The sequence below is a fragment of the Parasteatoda tepidariorum genome, chromosome 11 (assembly GCF_982258835.1).
Source record: "Parasteatoda tepidariorum strain Cologne lab strain chromosome 11, Ptep-v5.0, whole genome shotgun sequence".
Lineage (NCBI taxonomy): Eukaryota > Metazoa > Arthropoda > Arachnida > Araneae > Theridiidae > Parasteatoda > Parasteatoda tepidariorum.
Window position 1 is genome coordinate 99,931,973 of NC_141765.1, and position 23,234 is coordinate 99,955,206.

The 23,234-nt window shown below is 31.2% G+C and overlaps 1 protein-coding gene and 1 long non-coding RNA gene across 2 annotated transcripts; one reads left to right on the top strand and one right to left on the bottom strand.

Moving 5' to 3' along the window:
* LOC147802014 (uncharacterized) lies at positions 1 to 8,303 on the top strand. Its single transcript, XR_015430298.1, has 4 exons — positions 1 to 142; positions 2,478 to 2,598; positions 5,312 to 5,417; positions 6,951 to 8,303. It is a non-coding gene; the product is annotated as an uncharacterized LOC147802014 (long non-coding RNA).
* Positions 8,304 to 16,440: 8,137 nt separating this feature from the next.
* On the bottom strand, positions 16,441 to 22,773 carry LOC147802015 (cuticle protein 14-like). The gene is made up of 2 exons (XM_087154782.1): positions 21,636 to 22,773; positions 16,441 to 16,963 (listed from the first exon to the last, which is right to left on the bottom strand). The coding sequence occupies exons 1-2, from the start codon at positions 21,639 to 21,641 to the stop codon at positions 16,481 to 16,483; spliced, it is 489 nt and encodes a 162-aa protein (XP_087010908.1). The 5' UTR covers positions 21,642 to 22,773; the 3' UTR covers positions 16,441 to 16,480.
* Positions 22,774 to 23,234: the final 461 nt, after the last annotated feature.

Here is a 23,234-nt window from a genome sequence, read left to right on the forward strand (position 1 = left end):
GTGTGTTTTATGTAAGAGGTAGACATAATGTAGTTTGTCTCATTTTAAATACCGTTATGGTTATGTATACCGTATATGTTAAATACCGCTCATTTTAAATAAAGTTTGTTTATGGATCACTTTTTCTTGGAAGAACTATAAAGTAAGTTTTTATATTTCTTTAACTTTTACATGTCTTTAAAAATTTTCTAGTTGTGTGGTATGCTAGTAATTGTCAATGATTTGGGATTACTTTTAGGAATAACTAATATACCTAGTATGATAACGTGCGTTCCTGGATTGTTTATAAATATTCTTTATTTTCTGATAAGATATTAGCTTTGCTTAAGGTATCAGTTTTCAAATTGATTATTAGTTTAGATTAAAATTACTTGTTAAGCGATTAATCATAACCCGTTTTATATTGTGTGTAAACCTGGGTTATCGTGTAGCTTAATTTCCTGTATGGAAAACAAACTATAGTTTACAAAGCAATAAATGAAAAACTTTATGTGCTTTCTCTTTTTTAAGGCTATAACCTGAGTATTTGCAACAATGTATTAATACCAGAAATTGTACATAGTTTTGAAACTTGGTCCTTTTTTTTCCCTCACTAATATCAAATTAACTTACTGTTTAAAACTTAAAACGTAATTCCCACTCAATATTAAGAGGTATATTCATAAATTTGTATACGTTTGTCTATTTTCTGCAATGGTATTAATACGCTGTGTTAAACTGAGTTACATAATCTTTCCTTTTATCTTCAGAACAGTTTTAATCCTAATACTTTGAAATGAAGTTTAATAACTATTAGAGTATGGCAGATTTTTTTTCACTAATTTAAGAAGGGAAAACTTGTTTGGTTAAGCAAGCAAAATGTCTTCTATATTGAAGGCTTCTTGTGATCAAATTATTTTTATCAGTCACACGAATTCATTTTCATTCGGTTTCACAACCCTATGCATTTCGAGGATCGTTCCTCTCCTTCACTGTTCTTTCGGTAAAATATTTGTACAAAATTTAATTTTATTGCATAGTGATATAGTTAGTTTGTAGTTGCGCAAGTGCTATATCTTCTAACCGGTGAGATAAATTCAAATAAATTTTTTAACTTTTTCTTTCAATAAGTCATTAAATAATAAAATATTATAGAATTTCTATATTTAATTGTCATTACTTTGTCTGCAAACTTTGCTCCCAATTCCATCTGTTATTCCTGAGATAAATAATAGAGACTAACAAATTAGTCAATAGAAATTCTAACTGTAGCAATTTCCTTCAAAAAGTTAAAATTAGACTAGAAAAATAATGTAAGGATGGAAAATATTAAAATGCTGTATAATTTTCAGATTATAAATTTTCTGCGGTATTTTGATATATCTACTAGGACGCGAAATCATTAAATCTTCTGCTAATTTTAACAGATTATATTTAATTTAGTACTAAAACACTATCAGATTGTTATATATAAATTGCTGGTTGTATACATTAAATATTTTGCATTACATTGTTGGTTTATTTTAATTTTATGTCTGATATATTCATGATTTTAAAACTGTGTAAAGAAATGCGTTGTAACTTTCTAAATAGATTGTGGAGGTTACTGAGTACTTTAGAATTTCCTTCGTAAGTCAACAATGGCTAGCTGCGACATTTATCTAATTGTGTTGGGTCGTTCTGTAATTTTCTGTATTGGTCATTTTTCATGACTTCTTAAATACAGATTTTAAAAATTCGAAAATAGTGGAAGTGTCATACAAGCTGGAAAGGAGATTTGTCAGAAAACTGTAAAACTAAAATATTAAGTCTTTAATTCTTTCTAATATTCCAATATTCCAGTATATATATACTTTCTAATATTATATATAATTGTCCAATTCTTTTCGAAATAAGAAATTTTAATTTTCCGTATAAATAACACCAAACTCTACCATTGTCGTAGAATTAGTCTAATATTATCGATATATATAAATCATAAGTATACAACGTTCATCAGCCAACTTAACCATTTCTAAGGTCAACAAGGGGGTATACTTACCACAAATTTTAAAGACTATGGTGAACATTTTTGCCACTTTTAATTCAGGTTTCCATTTGTTAATAACTTCAGCTTTCTTGAAGTGCGTTTGAATAAAGTTGGTAAACATTTGTTAGTTTAAAAATCCTTTTGAAGATAATAAATCCTTTACGCATAATTCTTTTGAAGATTGTAGTATTGATAAAATTTATTCTATATATATATATAAAGAAAAGTCAATAAGTTCCTAATAGATCTCGTGCTAAATATACTTTACCACCAAAAAATAGCAATTTTATAAACTAAATGAGTTTTTTATATCAATTGCTGTTCTTAACAATTTCAATTTCAAAAATACTTTTACTTACCTTTACTAGGAATAAATTTCCCATTAAAGGGTTAAAGTGCATTACTTAAAAATATAAAAAAGGTACGCCACTGTGTACGCAGCATAATTTATTTTTCTTATTTGTTACAGGATCCAAGAAGTTTCCCTATAATCAATGTTTGAGACTCTACTACATAAAGTTTGAATATGCTAGATTGAAAAATCTATTCCTTGCAGAAGAATGCTGCTTATCATTATCAGATATAGACAGGTAAGCAAGTTAAGATTTATTTCGATCTACTCAAGAAATTTGTTTAATATAAATTTTTATGTATTTACTCTAGTGTAGCATTTTCATCATAAATTTGAATTATAAAAAATTTTAAACATCGAATTATCTTATAAAATCAACATATTGAACGTATCACACAAGGTGAAAATGGTAATTTCGACGAAAATTGCTTATTATTCACATTAACTTTAATTTATTAGCTTTCCAAAAGCTTTTAAATTTTTGATCTCCGGTATTTAGAAATGAGATAGTAATTTTTTCATGCTGATAGATTAACCGCTAACCCTTACCAATGTTTTGAGAGAAAAGTCAACATATTTTTGTCTCGTTAATAAATACAAGGAAACGAAACATAATACATAACTTCCAAGTTTAAATTTTAATTTTTTATGTGTAAGAAATATTTAATTCACCATCAGTTTACTATCCCAAATCATCTCTGGCAAATGAAAAAAGTAAATATTAGTCTTCGTATATGTTCACAGCTTCATAATCTGGAAACTCTTCTACATTATTTTCATTTTAGCTCACAGATCTCATTTTTAACTCTTTTCTTTTAAATAGTAATAAATGTATTACCCGCTATTGCAAGATTTTTGAAGTTTGTTTATTGGTGACTTTTTCTTTCGCGAACTCAAAAGTTAGTCTTTTTAATTCTAGCTTGTACACGTTTTTAAACTTTCGAGATTGATAGTACGCTAGTATTTTTCAATGATTTGGGATTACTCTTAAGAATAATTAGTATACCTAGTTTATTAGCGTACTAGCTTGGATATTTTTAAAAATAATTTTATTTGAATTTTCTGACAAGATCTTAGCCTGCTTAAAGTGTTAGTTTTCAAATTGATTATTAGTTTGCAGTGTTACGCTTAATTAAAACCAGTTTTATATTGTTGTGCAAAACTGACTTATCGTATTGCTTATTTTCTTTTATGGAAAACAAACTAAAGTTTACGAAACGGCTATTTTAAAATTTAAATTATTGCTATTTTTTTAACAGCCTGTAACTTGAGTATTAGTAGCAGTTAATGAATGATTCCAGACATTGTACGTACTTAAAACATTGTACTTATTTTTTAAACTTTATCCTTTTTCCCTCCAAGTATTTAATTAATTTACTGTTTGAAACTTTAAATGTAAGTTCCACTCATTGTTAAAAAATATTTATACCTTTTATACGTTTGTATATTTTACGCAAGGGTACGCACTAAGTTAAACTGAGTTGCATACTCTTTCCTTTTATATTCCAAATAGTTTTAATCTCAATATTTTGAAATATTAATATTTTAGTAACGATTAGCGTATACCAAATTTTTTAATTATTTCAAGAAGCGAAAACATGTTTGCTTAAACAAAAGCAAAATGTCTTCTATATTGAAGGTTTTTATGCATTTAATTTTGTTATGCAGTGATATAGTTCGTTAGCATTTGCGCAAATGTTTTCCAGCTGGTGTGATTAAATTCAAAGAAATTTTATCCTTTTAATTCAATAAATTGTAAAATAAAAGTTTGCAGACAAAATAATTTAAATTTATAAATTTTACGAACTTTGGAGCAAAGTCCATCTGCGTACCTCCTGGCATCAATAATGGCTAATTGAAAATTAGAATAGAAAGATGATAAATATCAATACTATCTAATTTTCCGATTATAAATCTCTCTATTGGGAGATTCAACTGTATCCTGATAAATCTAAAGGGGCATGAAAATCAGTAAATAGCATAATTTTAGCTAAATATATTAAACAATTTCGTACTAAAACACTATCAGATTGTTATATATAAATTGCTAGTTGTATACATTCAAGATCTTGCGTACATTGTTGGCTTATTTTAATTTTATGAGCAATCTATTCATGATTTTGAAACTGTGTAAAGAAACGCGTTGTAACTTTCTAAGAATAGGTCGTTTATGTTACTGCGTATTTCCTTCGTAGGTCAACCATGGCTAGCTACGAACATATATCTAAAATTATGTTGGGTCGTTCGGTAATTTTCTGTAACTAGTAATTTTTTCACGACTTAAAGTAAACAGATTTTAAAAATTCGAAAATAGTTGAAATGTCATTCAGACTAGAAAATAAATTTGTCAGAAGACTGTAAAATGAGCGAAAAGTTTTTTTTTTTATTTTTTTTAAATTATTTTTCAAATTCTTGGAATTAGAGATTTTAACTTAACCACATAAATATGTAACACCGAACTCTAGTATTGTCGTTGAATTGTCTAATATTATCGATATATTAGTCATAAGTATACAACGTTCATCAGCCAACTTAACCCTTTCTACTTACCACCCATTTTTAAAGACTAGGGTGAACTTTTTTTACCATTTTTAATTTAGGTTTCAATTTGTGAATAACTTCAGCTTTCTTGAAGAGCGTTTGAATAAAATTGGCAACCATTTGTTAGTTTAAGAACTTATAAAAAATATAAAATGCATAATTTTTGGAAGATTGTAGCATTGATGAAATTTATTTTATAAATAAAGAGAAATAAGTCAATAAGTTTGGAATAGGTCGTGCTTAATATGCTTACCACAAAGAAATGGCATTTTTATTAACTAAATGAGTTTTTTTTCTTATAACAATTTCAATTCCAAAAATACTTTAATTTTCCTAAAAACAAAAAGCCCATTAAAGGGTTAAATTACATTAGATAAAAGATACACCACAGTATAATTTATCTGTTACAGGATCCAGGAAGCTACCTTAAAAGTGTTATTTGACTCTACTACAAAAAGATTGCTTATACTGGATTGAAAATATATTCCTTGCAGAAGAATTATCAGATATGCATGGGTAAGTAAGTTAAGATTTATTTTGATCTACTCAAGTAGTTTGTTTAATATAAATTTTAATGTATTTACTCTGTAGCATTTTTACCACGGATTGTATTATAAAACATTTGACTCATCTAACTATTTAATAAAATAAACATTTTGAAGGTATCAAACTAGGTGAAAATGGGTAATTTCAGCAAATTTTTTTTATTATTCACACTTTAACTTTAATTAATTAGCTTTCCAAAGCCTTTTAAATTTTTTAACTCCGATATTTAGAAATGAAATAGTAATTTTTTCATGCTGACTGATGAAAATAGATGTAGAAACTCATATTTTTTTGCTTTATTTGAGTAAATTAAAAGGTTCCTTTTTTAATATATTAAGTATTATATTAATTTATATAAAGACAATATTCTCTAATTCTTTTTTGTTAGAATTTTCGTGCAATTTAAAGGAATTTTACAAAACGCTGATTTTGATTCTTTACTCGACACGTTTTTAAAGTAAACTTTTGAATTTTGCTTTTAGATTTTGTATAATTTTAGCGCTGAACTAAACGCTAGGATGCAAGTGTATATTTGTTTTTTATCAAGCATTAAATATATTAAATTTTATAAATTCAATGTTGATATATTTATTTCTATTTGTCGTTTTGAAATTTAAGATTCAAAATTCTAACATTAATATAGAGATTTTGAAATTGATGCGTTACAATTGACTTTAGAACTGTTAGCATAGCATGACAAAGTAGTTTTTGATCTAGTTTCTTTTAAAAAAGTGTTTCGTGCGCTCTTTAACTTTAAATTTAATTTTGAAACACTGTTTAATAAATTTAGCCTTATAAAATTGTGCAAATCCTTCCACGGTTAGCCTGACGGCAAGGAGCTTTTAGCCATGATCCCTCTACCGCTGCGTCAGTATTGAGCCCTACGTTATATTTTTCATATCTGAAATTAATTTTCACCTTCAGTTTCTTGGTGAGGGATATTTTCAACTTCTACTGAAAATCCGCTTAGAATGGTCAGGATACTGATGAAATTTAGTTATTCGCCACAAAGCTCTAAAATTAAAACCGTCACAAAAGTTTTATCAAATATTAGATTTCAGTAATCCCCGCTCACTCAAAAGTAAAAATATCATTTAATTTCATGGTTATTTAAAGTTTTTGATAATTGAAATTTTGACTGCACCATTGTTAGTCTCGGGGGTTTTCATTCGCATTTGGTTTGCATTTGCTTATATAGATTTCTGTTTTACTCCAGCGATTTGAAAAGTACGCACATAGTTCGGTGGTCCTGCGAGTACGAATTACATGTTCGGACTAATATGACCACCGTAATAAGATTTAAGAACATTTTTAGTGAAATAATGCAGACTGGGGTTTGCGTTTCAAGGGCCTACCTACAAATGGGGTTAACGGAGACCTGTGCATAATGTTAATGGTCATACTTTCCCTCGACGCTCGGATATCAGACACTGTCTCTCTTTGACTAAAAGACCTATGTTAATTTTACCATAAAAGTAAGGACAGTTTATATTTTAACACTAGGCTTTGTATTGAGTACTTCACCGCCATATCGTGTCCCTGGGGACATCTTCCGAGATCTCCATTTCTGACTAGATGTCCATGTTTGCTAAAATCTTCATTACTGACCTAGTTGCCATGAGGGCCGTAGTCTGCCAAGATCTCCATTGCTGACCTAGTTGCCATGAGGGCCGTAGTCTGCCAAGATCTCCATCGCTGACCTAGTTGCCACGAGGGCCGTAGTCTGCCAAGATCTCCATTACTGACCTAGTTGCCACGAGGGCCGTAGTCTGCCAAGATCTCCATGACTGACCTAGTTGCCACGAGAGCCGTAGTCTGCCAAGATCTCCATGACTGACCTAGTTGCCACGAGAGCCGTAGTCTGCCAAGATCTCCATGACTGACCTAGTTGCCACGAGAGCCGTAGTCTGCCAAGATCTCCATGACTGACCTAGTTGCCACGAGAGCCGTAGTCTGCCAAGATCTCCATGACTGACCTAGTTGCCACGAGGATCGTTCCCTACCAAGATCTCCATGACTGACCTAGTTGCCACGAGGATCGTTCCCTACCAAGATCTCCATGACTGACCTAGTTGCCACGAGGATCGTTCCCTACCAAGATCTCCATGACTGACCTAGTTGCCACGAGAGCCGTAGTCTGCCAAGATCTCCATGACTGACCTAGTTGCCACGAGGATCGTTCCCTACCAAGATCTCCATGACTGACCTAGTTGCCACGAGTATCGTTCCCTACCAAGATCTCCATGACTGACCTAGTTGCCACGAGTATCGTTCCCTACCAAGATCTCCATGACTGACCTAGTTGCCACGAGAGCCGTAGTCTGCCAAGATCTCCATGACTGACCTAGTTGCCACGAGGATCGTTCCCTACCAAGATCTCCATGACTGGCCTAGTTGCCACGATGATCGTTCCCTACCAAGATCTCCATGACTGACCTAGTTGCCACGAGGATCGTTCCCTACCAAGATCTCCATGACTGACCTTGTTGCCACGAGGATCGTTCCCTACCAAGATGGCCTACTTTAGTTGCCTTGTCGTTACGACATAACAGAAGCGCTCACTGTACCTTACTTCAACTAAACAAGAGGTTTATTTTATATTCTCCTTGAATGATATGAAAATTCTACTCTTATTTTATGAATATTTAAATTTCTCCTAAGAATTGAGCTATATATTTTTTAATTAAATCTAAATCCAGACTCAAAAGTTATATGCAATTTTAGGTACCTTTTTCTAAAATTTATTTCAAAGCTTTTTTAAACATACAGAAAATTCAAATCTTAATATTCTTTTTATTTATCATACATAAATTTTTATTCATTAATGAGTCATATTTACCCATTAAATATCTAAAATTAGTTGCAGTTAGTCTTAGTGTTTGCAAATTCGTTGCACCTTCTCGAATATCTCGGCTGTGTATTATATATACGTGCTGGTAAGTCTTAAAATTTTTAAGGCAAGCTTATTGTTAACTATTACTCGTTATCAGCTATGACTTAATATCTAAGAAAAATTAACTTTCAACGCTAAAGAACTAATTAAAATTTTTTGGTGTTTTTGCGTTAAACTGTAAAAGAAGCTAAAATCTAAAGTTTTAATATTGAAAGGAATTTTTTGAGTGCCAGTTAAAGTTGCGTTTCAAAGCATTAAATTCAGGGAATTGAAAATTAAAGTATTTTAGTCAAATTCTCAGACTAAGCATACTTAGATAAATAGAACATTAGATCGAATTTTTTGGTATTACTAATTTTTAAATTATCCCTTATTTTCCACTAAATACGTTATTAGATACGTATTTCAGATTAAAGAATCGGTTGAAGTAAATGTGCTAGTTTCAAAATCTACGTTTAAAATACACTTAATCAATCTGAAAATTTAAAGCATAACTTGAGTAAAAAATGATTTAATGAAACGTTTAATTGATAAAATTCACAACTCCAAATTTATGAAAATATACTAAAGTAACTCTTATATTTGTTTTAATTTTAACAAATCAATGTGAGCAGCGGAAAACCGGTATAATTAAACTCTCATTTTAAATTTCAGAACTTTTATGCAGTAACGACATGTTTGGATATCAAAAAAACAGAATATGCATTATCGCACATTTTGTTACCTAAATAAAGCAAACTATCAAATTGATAACAATGAATAAATACTACCTCATTAGTAATTTATTAAGCAGCAGTTTTAGTATTTAAGGTAACGTGTATACTGTTCCAAATAAAATTTTTATGATAATTCAGAATCTGCCTGTGTAATCATCGCTTATATTTAAAACCCTTAAGGCTTAAGACTCGCTGTCACATCAAAACTCCGCATTTTTTCAAAATTTCTTTTCGCCCTAATTTTTTTTGCCAATGGCAGGCATTGAATTTGAGTCTTTGCCTATACTATGCCAGAATTGTTGCTCACTTCGCGTTACCCAGTGGGCACCTGTGAACCAAAGTCACGGAGGCGAGCAACATTGCCCTCGCCACACTGCCACAAACCCGTTTATAGGGTGGGCCACATTCGCACATCATACACACACACAACAGAGGACAGCACAAAGAGAGAGAAACATCCATGCCCAGAGCGGGATTCGAACCCGCAGCCTATGACTTCGCAGTCAGGCACGCTAACCGCTCGGCCACCTGGCCGGCTCGCCCTAATCATAGTGTACCTCAATTGAAAAGACATAATGTTGAATGTTTGTCGTGTTAATACTACAGTCTTGTTTTTATCTGCGTATTTATAAGTGTGTTAGGATAAATTACACTAAACAAACGTATCTAAATTTATAATTTTTCAAGCATTTCTGTAGTATCTATAGGCAATAACAACTCTGCGTTTTCTATTAATTAAAAACATTAATGAGAACTATATCAAATTTAAGAACGAAATGATTAAGAAAAATTTAAACGTAACTGTTTAGTAATTAAGTTTTAAAATCTGTAGTTTAAAATAATTATACTCATTCTCTCCTTCAATGAATTAGATAGGTAACAAATTTGATAGTAACAAATATTTCAACTTGTCAGGTGATTTCTTACGTTAAACGGAAATTATATTTCTGATAAAATATATTTTTAGAAATGGGCTTCTACAAAACTAGTCTTGTTTTTTAATCTTATTTCTCTGCCGAGTCTATTTGCATAACGAAAATCTTTAAATGGATATGCCTGAATTTGCTTCATCTCAACTCTAAATACTTAAAGCATTTTAATGATACATTTTGAGCTCCCAAAAGTATCTGTTTAACTAAAAACTTCAATACTGAACAATATTTATTACAGATGATTCAGTTAGTTTAATTGAGAAACGGGCTATGAGTATAGCACGTGATAAAAGGATATATTAAAAAGTAAATAAATTTAGAAAACTTTTGAATTTTCTCTTTTTTTAATGTAAATATGCCGGGATGAGCAAATTTAAAGCAGTTCATGTTTAAGGAATTTCGTTATGCATTCATATTTTTATGTACATTAATTCTGTCTAATTACTAACATACGACTAACTATAACATATATTTCAATCACAAACTAACATTGATTCATTGACTCGGCGGTTAAATAAGATATTAAAATTTTTATGAATTAAGAAGCACTAAAAATTTTTGTAATTAAGGTTATGAAATTAAGCAGTTTTGAATAATCTTCAGTTATAAAATAGTGAAATTCACGCGTAGAGAACGCTTAGAAATATTTTGGAAACAAACTAATTTTATTAAAATTCAGCTTTGTTCGAATTTTTAAATTTCTAATTCTGATGAAATATTGCAAAACCGGTAAATTAAAGATGTAGACAGCGGAGTTTTAAAAACGTGGATCTGTTGTAATAAGTATTTACAAAATCAAATTTAAATTTGTATTTTTAAACTAAAACAAATTTTTAACTCGGTAGACATTTAAAAAAAAAAACTAGCGACTTCTACTATGACTGGAGAGCTTATGGTACTTATACCAACGGAAACTAAAATTAATAAAATAAAAAAACATAAAAATTAAACTTGACAGCTTTAATTTTGAAAATCATTTCTATTAGACACACCCTAAATAATAGCCTGAAACTGTCTCGTTTCTTACCTCAAACTTATGATTTGTTTTCTTTTCGCGATATTTCTGGGAAATTGTAACTAAAGGGTAACGTTTAAAATTTATCGCAAATTTTATAATATTCCATATCAATCTTTTTTCATCCAATGTTACATTAGTCAATACATACGAAAGTGAATTGTTAAATGGTCACTTATGCGCAATTAAGGGAAGAAATTTTTTTTTCGAATGGCAGGCACTGAACTTTATTCGTTTCGCCTTAGAAGATGCCAGAGTTGTTACTCATTTCGCGTTACCCAGTGGGCACCTGTGAACCAAAGTCACGGAGGGGAGTAACATTGCCCACGCCACACTGCCACAAACCCGTTCATAGGGTGGGCCACATTCACTCATCACACACAACAGAGGACAACACAAGAGAAACATCCATGCCCAGAGCGGGATTCAAACCCGCGGCCATTGGCTTCGAAGTCAGCGAAGTCAGGCGCGCTAACCGCTCGGCCACCTGGCCGGCTGAGGGAAGAAATAAATTGATTGTAAAATTTGATCAAATAATTTTGTTAAAAGATGTATAGCTGAAATTTTTCTCAGATTTAACTCTTATGTAGAATTTTATCACAAGCGATTAAATTCGGATGGTGGATGCACGACTCCAAATGTTTAATTCCTCAACCTGATGGGCCTAGTTAAGTGATATTTTAGGTCGACGAAGTAACTTAAACCTTAATTACCAATTTAAATAGTTTGCAGAATAATTATCAATTTAAATAGTTTGCAATAGTTTGTTTAAATAGTCTCTCTTGTAATATTAAACTAGTTTCTTAATAAATAGATTGAATAAGTATGATTTATAAGTAAGCTAGGTCCTGCATCTGGAGCCGTCTATCCACAGTATGAATCTGTTCTAACCAGGTTTTCAACATTCTGGAAAGTAGTCGGCACATTTTAAAACTTTTATAGCCATTAAAGGATAATGAATTCTAACTGTTAGGCATAACGCAATGAGGAACTTCGTGTACAGGATCCTTAACTTGACATTAAACTAATCTAAAACGAAAAATGTGGGTACTAGACAAATTAGTTTTCGATGCACGTATGGTAGAGATTACTAAAAATAGGTTCCTTGCAAAATTAATCCTTTCAGAATGCAGAATATCCCATAGTCTGATAAAAGAATATATTTTAATTTCGAAAATAAATCATAACGTCCTTAAAGGTCCAAATTATAGAATTTACTTTATAAATAAGTTTAAATTTAAGTTAGATGGCAAAATTGGAACGTGAATTAAATCAAGTCTATTCGAAAATTTAAAACCATTGGAGTTGTGAATGTTTTAACTTAGTATTGCTACAAGATTTATCCAAATTCAGGATAACTTATAACTATTTAAAATATTTTTTAAGGAAATTTAAATCTTTCAGCGTGTATATGTTTCTAATAAAAAGAATAAGTATTTAGTAAGTGTTTACATGCTTTAAAATAGATTCCACGTATTTACGTATAACTCAAATGTTGTCAATTTAAGATTCCAAATATCTGAGTTTGGTGCTACGTAAAGCAAATATACATATAGAATTTGATTCAAATGCGTGTTTTAAAAGTTCGTGAACGCATATTTTTAAATCTAGCAAGTTCTGTAATTGTATCAGTGTGTTTTTCTCAAATTCCCGTGCAAAAGTACTGCAAATATAGGTTCTTAGTCGGAGAAGTCTATTCAAGTTTTTATCAGAAATTTGCCAATTTGAAAAAATGCCGAAACAATCCACGAGGTAATGTAGAAACTTTCTTAATGTGTTCATTTTTAAGTCTTTAACAGTAAAATTTTGAACAATTTTTCTTATTCTCATAGTATGTTGCGATTGCGCTTTTGTAATTTGTAATCTCTAAATTCATTTTCGTTCCACCCTAAGCTGAACATTGTTAACAGACGAGAAATAGTCTATGCAAATTTAAATGAAATGTTAGAGATAATACGAAATGTTAACTATCTTTTGGGATAGCTAACTGTTTTGCTTTCTATGAAGTAAAATTTCAACAAAATTCTAATTCTACGCTGTTAACATTCCTTCCACCCAAGTAAATTTTGAAATTTTAAATAGAAATTGCGGCTATAGCATTATATAGTTCTAGAGAGCAAAATTTAAACCTAGTTGCACGTATTTATCAATAAACTTCAATTAAAAGACAGCTCAATGAAAAACAGCCAGTATTAGCGCGGTTATAGTCGATGATATAGCAGGTCTACGCAATTTGGGGACATCTATCTGCAGCATAAGTGTGCAAGGGTGAATCGGAAGTTTCGGTATGTTCTAGACTAGAGCCCCTGAATTAGACAGGCCGACTTATCATTCATTTTTGGAGCAAAGAGCTAACATAAGCACATAACATAACTAATACTAACATAACGTTAACTTGCTAACTTGTTTGCTCCAATATTGCTTGATAGGTCAGCTCTGATAGTATAGGAGCCTTATACTAGACTAGTGTGGAATATGACGTGGAAGTGGAAGACGGCCGTTCTGCTTTCGCGTCATGTTTCACACTCGTCCAGCCGTTTCGGAACTTCTCGATGCACTCTTTTGTGGAGGATTAGTATCCTCGTACTGTATAGAGACCTTAAATCTTTAACGGTCGAGTCTATTGGTTTAAGAACTCGAAACAAGGTATTACTTTATGTATTCATTCAGCATAGACACTTAAACAAAATAGTTAAGAGTTCCCTTTTTGATTTATTTCGCTATATTGATCGTGTGTTCAACAGAACTCTAACGTTATTTAATTATAGTAAAAATTAGATTAATAGCTGTAAGTCTTCAGAATTTATAAGCCAGCCAAAAAAGAAAAATCCGGTTAAAAATTTTTAAAATTTCGGAAGAGATTATTTACTTACTATTTTCTCTGCCTTTCAATTTTTATAAACTGTTACATTTAACTTAAAGTAAAAAGTAAAGCTAGTTTTCATCAAAATTGTAGTCTGAAGTTTAAAGTTAAAAACTAAGCGCTAAATGTGCACAAATCCGCTTTTCATACATAAATTTTCAAAAACTAATGAATAGTTTCAATTTCAAAAGAAACTTTTTAATTCTGAAGTAAAAACGTTTTGAAATCTTAAATTTGTTTTCTTTTTTGAGACGCAATTTTCAGAATGACAAAATTGTTTAATTTCAATTAAAAATTGTAATGTATTCAGGCTTAATAATTAAGGCTCATTCTTTATGTATTGATGCAGATTTTTACAAGGGGAATTTTCAATATAATCTTGCATTATGCAATTAAATATCCAGTTTACTGTTTGATACCTCAATGTACTCTTTAAGAAATCCATGTTAATAAATATTTCATTTGATGTAAAATTTTCAGTTTATGTAAAAGGCTGTGTAAATAAACTCCATTGTTATTAGAGCTCCATGTAATTAAGGAAGGTGTTTAACACTAATATGTAAATGAGGGAATGTAATATGTAAATGTCAAAATGTGGTTTTGAATAGTTATATGTATTACAAAATGTTCTTTTTAATAAATATTTGTTACACTAAGTGGTTAGTTTCATATTTCTTATACATAAGAGTTTCTATTTATTCCAGACTGAAATAAGTTAATACCTCTGAAGTGGTAATTTAAAACTTAAGGGTTTGGTAAATTTATGTTCAGGTTTTACTTAAAATTTACAAGGAAATAATAGGATTATAGTTGGATTTATCTATAATTACTTTACGGATAGTTATAGCTACGGATAGTTAATTCAGTTTTGATGAAATCAGATTTGCTTTGACTGAGTTTAACGTTGGAACACTCGTTTTAGAGTTATTTTCATATCTGGCAACATTTACTTTACTCTTAAAACATTTAAAGAAGTGTTTTCCTGGTCTTGGTGAGAAATCAAATTTAATTAACTAGACATAAACTGCAAAATTTTCATTATCAAGAATGAAATATTTTTAACCAATATTAAAACTATTTTGAAGATGTTTTATTTTTCATCCCTCTAAGAATTAAGCCATATATTTAAATTTAGAATTTACCTCTTTTGGAATCCAGTGTAACCCCCAAAAGTGTTCTTTGCCTTTTGACGCAGAATTTTAATTAAACAAATGTTTTTTTAAAAAAATTTTCGTATTAAGGTCAAGACGGTGAAAATTAATTTAGAATTTTAATTTATGATTATGAAATAGACTCTTTTATTTTTCTACGGCGTTTGCCTCATTGTCGACTGCATATATTCTAAATATTTTTTTTCTCTTAGTGCAATGCTTAGTAAAGCATACTTTTTGTTGCAAAATTCCTTCGCTATTCTATTGGGGAAAATCTGATTTTTCTGATTCTTGAAAAGATCAAAAGTAACTCGGAACTATTTAATGTCCTTAACCATTCAAAAATAAGAGGTGGGAAATTTTTTAACCACACTCTGTACTCTTCAAAAAAAATATTCCCAGTAGAAAATTTTGTATTACAGCTGACATTTTAGTTTCTGAAGAATTAAAATTTTCACCCCACTAGCTTTTAACCTTTTCAAGAATATCATACCACTTATGAATCTTTGGTAAATGTTATTCTATCCTAAGCCTTCGTCTTATACTGTTTAAAATACGCCGACTCTTAATGTGAGAGATATAGAAAGGTGACCTAAATATATTCATAGATCGCTAAACGAATATTTATGAATTACGTTATGAACTTATTAAATAGCGTGAAAATGAGGCAATTCAAGCTTAATATACTGTAGTCATATTTGGCCCTATATCTCCACTTAATATTGATCCATAATGTTCAAACTAAGCCAGGTATTATATTACAGGGTTCTATAGTACCCTACCAAAGGAAATTGCGAACCCTCTAATAGGCCTATAATGTGTACCTCCTATGGGTAACTATGTATGTTTAAGATATAATAGTGTGTTGAATAGTGTATCTCGTGCATGTTTCAGTGACGTTATTTTTTCATGATTAATGCATTGCCATTAGTGCATAGTTTGTATAGTATAGTTGTTAGCGTTATAGTTTATGGCCCATTAATTATACCAGGAGTTGGAACTTGTCTCCGCCTTCATCACTTGGTATCCGACGATACTATTTCGCTATTTTTGGGAGAAGGATGTGAACAATCCTGAAACAAGGTTGCTATTTGGCGATCGCATGACAGAAATATTTATTTCGCAATCTTTATGCGCACTTTTTTAACATTAAATATTTCATAAATTTGATATTTCTCTCTTTTGAGTGAATAGTTTGCCCTCTTTGAGACATTTTGCTGCTATATATATTTAATTCGCTAGAGTAACGAGAGGTATAGGAGCAGATGTTAAAGCGAAGTAAGTAACTGAAAAAGAATTCACTGTTTACTTTTGGCACGCATTAAGGGTTCTCGCCGAAATTAACTCTTCGTCCGAGGAAGTAGAATTAGGTGCCATCCCTTAGGGAACGAACTATAGTATATATTTAGACATAACAATCTAATTAAATTCAACAACTTTAATAATTTCTTCTACAAAAGCTCTTAATAATTATAAGAGTAGCCACCATACTGTCCAGACACCATCACTCTTGCACTCCCTGGCTGTTGAGGAGTGTTTGCAGCAACGGGGTAGGGTGCTGATGCAGAAGCTGCAAATTGTAATGGTTGGCTTCCGAAGGCAGGAGGTGCATGTTGGGGTTGGACAGGAGGCACTCCCGGAATGTTGCCATTTGACTCTGGAACAGATGCTGCTTCTGGCCTTGGATACGCCGTGAGGGTGGGAGTGTCTTCTTTGAAAACAATGACGGATGCTGGTTCTCTTTCGTCTACTCCTGGTTCCGTTGATTTGAGCTCAGCGCGGAAGCCATTTTCGTCTGCTACGTAGTTGACGATTCTGATCAGGCCCTCGTTGTTCGTGTAGCCGTATGTGCGGAATTTGCGACCGAATGCATCACCCCTCTCACGCCTGAAGGTCCCGCCCTCATTGTGTCCCTCGTTGTACCCATAGTCGTAGTTGCCCTGGTTCTGCAAGAAAAATAAAATTTCAATGGAATATATTACAATCTAAAACAAGTAACGAAACAAATGTAAATAGAACAGCTTATCGCGATTAGAATACGCGATTTCCTTACTCATGCAGTTTCCTCTCCGTAACCATGATATTCAAAAAGTTTGCCTTTTCCTTCCGCCATTATAGTTTGTCTAAAGTAAGAACTCCCCTAGCCATTCGTCTTTACCCTTGGTGGTAACTATGGTAACAAGATATAACTATTTCTAGTAGGGGTGTGGTGTCATTGTTTCTGTCAGGTTTTGGTTTAGATCGGCGAGCGAAAGGGTACCTTTTTCTTCGGTCTATTGTGTTAACTTTAGAGTGAAGAGAAGCTACCCTCCCTGAAATATGCTATTCTTGTTTCTATAGCAGAGGATTGTGTCAGACTTACAGTAGACTCACTGTAAGATTCTTAATTATCTGGTGATACTATACAGCTTTATTGTTTTTATGTGACTGAAATCTTGTTTACTTTCGTGTATGGTTAAATGAGACGATATCTAATATTAATTTGACTACATTAGACAATATATTATATAAATATAGAATGTCTATTATATCAGGTATTATATTATAATAATTATATCAAATTATTAGACACACTGTAGTTTGTTAATAATTGCATGTTTTGCACGATACAATACTTTTATATTTAAACATAAATGTAATGGGTTTTTATTCAGGAGATTTTTTATAAACTTCCTATTTGTATTTATTTCTAACACAATGTTAACCCATTTGATACAGGAGCGTAAACAAACCGGTTTCATCCGAGTAAAAACAATACAGTTGTATAGTATCACCTGACAATTATAATTTTACATAGAATCTTATAGTACGTCTAATGGTATGGCCAGGGGCTGTAGGATCAGGGGGGAGTTCTGACCGGAAGACAAACTCCCAAATCTCACTGAAATATATGACAGTATAAACAAAGCAAAATTGTCTGCAGCGGTTACGGAGAGGAAAAAAGTGTGGAGAGTGGAGAAATCGTGAGATCTTGTAACGTCTATTTTATTTTCCAAGAGTAAAAGTAGATAAGCAAATATTTGTTATGCAGAATTGTAAATTTCTTTTCGTTTCACTCTTATTTAAAACTATTTAACGTAGATTTAGTTTAAGATTCTAAAATTAAAAATTTTAAAATGATAGAAATTAGTTTCTTAGCATTTAAACCTGATCATCTTTCGTTTCATTAACCTCATCTTTTTAAGTTGTAACATTTTCGGTTGCTGTTAAAAACTTGCCCATGTCGACTGTGTACGTTTTTTGCGAAAAATTTATTTTGAAAGTTAATACAACTTGTTGAAAAGTAAGTAAAACTTATTTACCGTGTAATAACTGTTAAATAATTGCGAAATTTCTTGGTCTTACAGTGTTACATAATAATTAATATAATGTAATTATTTTATAATCTTAATACTGGATGGACAACACTTACTGGAGGAACAACACTTTTAGTTGTTTCTTAATAATAGTCTAAAGTATTCTCTAGTTTTATAATAATTTCTCTATTTTGAATAATAATAACAATGAAAATAAACATAACAGAGAAAAATATTAAGAAGATATTATAAATGAGGTTTACTATTATATACCGTTAATAAAAACTATGAATAATTTAGAGAATGTTTATGATAAATAATTTAGACTCTTATTCCGATTATATATTTAGAATTTGAGAACAGAAGTTATAGTGTTGCAACTGAACAGATTTCATCGTAATTTTGAAGGATTTGATTAAACCGTTCTAAAATATTTGTAAATTTTTAATCATAAGTTTTTTTTAAACTTAATAAATAAAAATTTACTTGAAACTTTATAAATAGTTTCTGAAATTACTTAAGCTTCACTTTGAAGATATTAGATAAATATTTAAATTCCAAAGTCTAATAAAACATGAAATATTGTTTTAAATTTGTTTCATAAAAATTACAACCATAATATTAGCAAGTGACTGAGCCAGTTAGTATATTACAACAAACACAACTGCAATTATAACAGATAAAAATAATATATCATCATGTCAGAGAGTTAGCTATTTTAGAGCCTATTTTTATTTCAAAAGTTTGATATATTGGGAGTACAAATTAGTTCGTTCCGCTTTTTTCGTGGTCAAAAATGCATTTATTTCAGAACAAAAAGAATGAACAGATTGATCAAAGTATTGTCCATCACTGGCTACTACTTTTTTCAACCTATCAGGCAATTCCATATCGAAAAAAATGTCTCTTCTTTTGAGGCGATCCAAGTTAGGAATCAATTTTCCATTTTTGCAAACGAAGTGAACCGGTGATCTACAAAATCATGCTGCATCCGTCGAAACAATCAGTAATCAGAAGGAGCAATATCCGGTGAATACTGCGGGTGCGGTAAAATATCCCACTTGAGCGTTTCCGAATAATTTTTTATGACTTTTGCGACATGAGACCGTTATCATGCAGAAGATTAACTTTGTAATGACTCCGTAATGCACGGCTTGAATGAATCAATTGTAGCCTATGCCGATCGCCAGGTTGTAGCAGCTCATAACACCACTCACCATTATTGAAACGTCGAAACCATTCCCTACATAATTTATCAGTTGGAGCGTTGTCACCATAAACTTCTACAAGCATTTGATGCCCTTCAGCTGCACCTTTCTTAATAAGAAAACGAATAGAAATAAGATTAGAAATAAGAAAACGTAATAATCTGGTTCAGTTTACAAACATTATTGGCTTCCATGAAACAGCTCATACATATTTATTAAAATAATACTCTGTTTTAACTCCACTAGATTAAAAATAATTCGAAATTTAGATAGACGTTAAAAAATATTATTTGCTTTCATATTAGTTAAAGAGCTTCATAAACTGCTTGTTTAGCCCCCACAATTGTGTTTTTCAAAAATGGGTTCCGCACTTTTAGTGTTCGATTCGAATGATATAAAACTTGAAACCTAATAATTTTTGTTGGTTACCACTGCAACTTCAACAAGAAAACTGTTCCTGATTTTCTCATATGTTGGTTTCTATAAAAACTCGTTAAATATTTAGCGATTTAAAGCGTTGATTCTTATTATTACTTACGAATTTTTAAATAATCATTTCGCATTTGTTACTTTAGCCACGTGTAATTCTGTATTCAGATATACTTTTTCTAAGTATGATTATAAAAGGGTAACTGTATATCTTTATCCTAAAATGGTGTATAATAAATACATGTTGTTCGATTACTTACATTATATATAATTCGCTAAATTCTGAACATTTTTACTTTTAAAACTTTATTAAATATCTCTGTAATCAACATCAGAATAAAGATGACATTAAGTAAGAGATAAATAAATAACTCATCTCCCTCTCTCTCTAGAGTAGTCCCCGAAACATATTTTCTAAGGGAGGGGAGGGGGAAATAAAATTAAATTACACAGTCACAAAGGATCTTTAAATTTCACATATAAGGAAAGGAAACTTATTAAATCCTGAAAAATATAAATTACTTTTTTACCTTTCTTGTTTTTTTAAATTTTTCGAAGAATTTAAACAGAGGATAATTCATGAAAAAAAATTTGTTTGAAATATTGAGGCTGACATTTAGATGAATGCAAATATTTTATTGTAATTACTAAATCAATAAATATATTAGGGGGACCGGAAAGCAATGTCGTTTCGGTGCGTTTGATTATTGTTATCAAGATTTTTTTTAGTCAATAATGTATCCACCCTCGTTAGCAACAACCTTTCAATGCCGGATTGAAAATGAATGGAAATGGATCGAAAAAAATGACTTGGTTTTAAAAGCTAGCAAATATTTAATGGACCGAAACGACATTATTTTCTGATCCCCCTAATATTTAACATCTTAAAGTAAAATTTTACTGAGGAAGAAGACATTTTCATAGAATTAAAGGAAACATAAAGATTAATGATGAAAATATTAAGTTAAAAATAAGGCTACCGTGCTCTCATTTCTTCTGTATGGTGCCGAATGCTGTAGTCCCCGGAAATCAGAAAAAGAAAAACTTGAAATTTTCAAAAAAAGTTGCTTACAAATAATACTAAATATCTTTTGGCCCAATAGTGTTACAAATAAAGACCTTTTGACAACAGCTAATATCCCATCTGTTAATGAAGAAATTTTGACTCGGCCATATACTAAAAACAGATAGAAACAATCCTCAAATGTTGCAAGCTCATGAGAACCTGACGGAAAGAGAAAAAGAGGGAGACCGAGACTGACATAGCAAAGACGGATGAAGGAAGATCTTAGTAGAGTAGGATTAACTGGAAGAGAAGAAGCGCGTTGCCTGTCCAAAGACAGAAGTGTGTGGAGAAAAAAACTCGAGGTCTTACGTGCCAGTTCAGCACGAAAAGGATAAGTAAGTGAGAAAGCGAACGACATTCATAGAATTTCTTCTTTTTTGTTAATTAAGGACCATATCACATGACTTTTTTAGCCAATAAGGTGCTGCTAGCATCAGTGAAAAAGGTTTTCGAACTTTATCTTCTTATCTTACATAGAAATACACAAACTAATTAGTTGTTTGTTACATTTTACTTATTTGTTTATATAAGTTCCAAAACTAGCAATAAAAATAGATACGTTACACTATCGAACAAAAATGGGATTTTTCGTTCTATGCAAAACGTGAATTTTACTCACCTTCATAGTTGGTCTGTAGAAGAATTGTTGGAATGAGAAATTTTGACGTTTTGTGTGGTGAATGTAAGGATTTCCTTACCTTGTATACATAAGATGGTGCATAAGATTGGCAATAGACAGAATGATTCAAAACTTGTTTCGAATTTAGGACTTTAGTCAACACTCATCATTCTTTAATCGCCTCTCACATATCACTTAGAATTAAAACTTGGAGATTAGAAGGCATTCTTAGAAGGAAATTTCTGCTGTCTGTCGTAATGCTCTTATGAGAACAGTATTTCGAACTTAATCTCTTCTTCATTAAAAAGTACATCGCTATTTTTTTTTCCACTTTCGATTATGTGAAAAATATGTAAAGTTTAACATAAAGGTATTAAATACAGTTATTGTGATTTCGTAATAACAATGAAATATTTGCTTTCATTGTTGCTTACTTTTTATGTAATCTTTTCTTTTTAAAGATTTTTTTAATTAGTGAAAATTAAGCTGGTCTTAAGAGGAGAACTTTTTGGCAAATTCTATTTCACGCACATAAGTCTGCAGCTAAAAATTTAAAGTATAGAGAAAAATGCGTTCAGGTAAATTTATAATAAAATACGAAATAACGGGAAGATCTCGCCTCCCAAAGACACGAATCGGGATAGAATCTCAGCGATGACATCTGGCTCAGCATCCAACTTGCAGCGACCACAGTGCTGACGTGAAATATCCTCAGTGGTAGATGAATCATGGGCTAGAGTCCCCTTGCTGTCAGGCTAACCGTGAGAGGTTCTCGTGGTGTTCCTCTCCATTTAACGCAAATGTGGATTAGTTCCCTAAAAAAGTCCTTCATGAAGGCAAATTTCACCGAATACTTGATGCAGGAGTTGCTTTGTCTTCGGGAATGGGTTCAAACTGACAAAGCTACGTAGCTGAACATTAGTAGTCAGGAAAATCATGGCTGTCATGGACAACATCAGGCCAGATTTTTGGGGGGAGCTGAGCTGTGCCGTACCTGTCAGCTTGTTGAGGATTGGGAACATACATTAATCCATTGTATCAATTTTAAGCACATTAGAGAGAAATTTTTTCATTCAAAAACCACGCATGAGTTTATAAAGGAGCATTGGTCAAACCCTAAAATAAAAAAGGGAATTGAGGAAATAGTAAGAAATTTGTGTAGTAACAAGGCACCTCCCTGAATCCTGATGGCCTCTTGATGCCTACTGTTAGAAAAGATATACTTTAAATCTATTGATTTACCTGTTATGGTTTGATTTTTACTTGAATTTTCTCCTAAACTGTTTTCTGCGTTTTAATTTCATGCCTTTTGTCAATCTCTGCCTCTATGTGATTCATCATATTGAATTTTTAATCACTTGTGTTCCTACAGTATATATATATATGTCTATATATGTCTTATATGTCTTTATGTCCATATATATATATATATATATATATATATATATATATATATATATATATATATATATATATATATATATATACAGTCCAGTCACATTAATGTGACCACCTATCAAAAGCAGGAATAACCACCTTTGGCAGAGTGGACCGCTGCGAGACGTGCAAGAAAAGAGTCAATTAGGTTTCTGAAGGTGT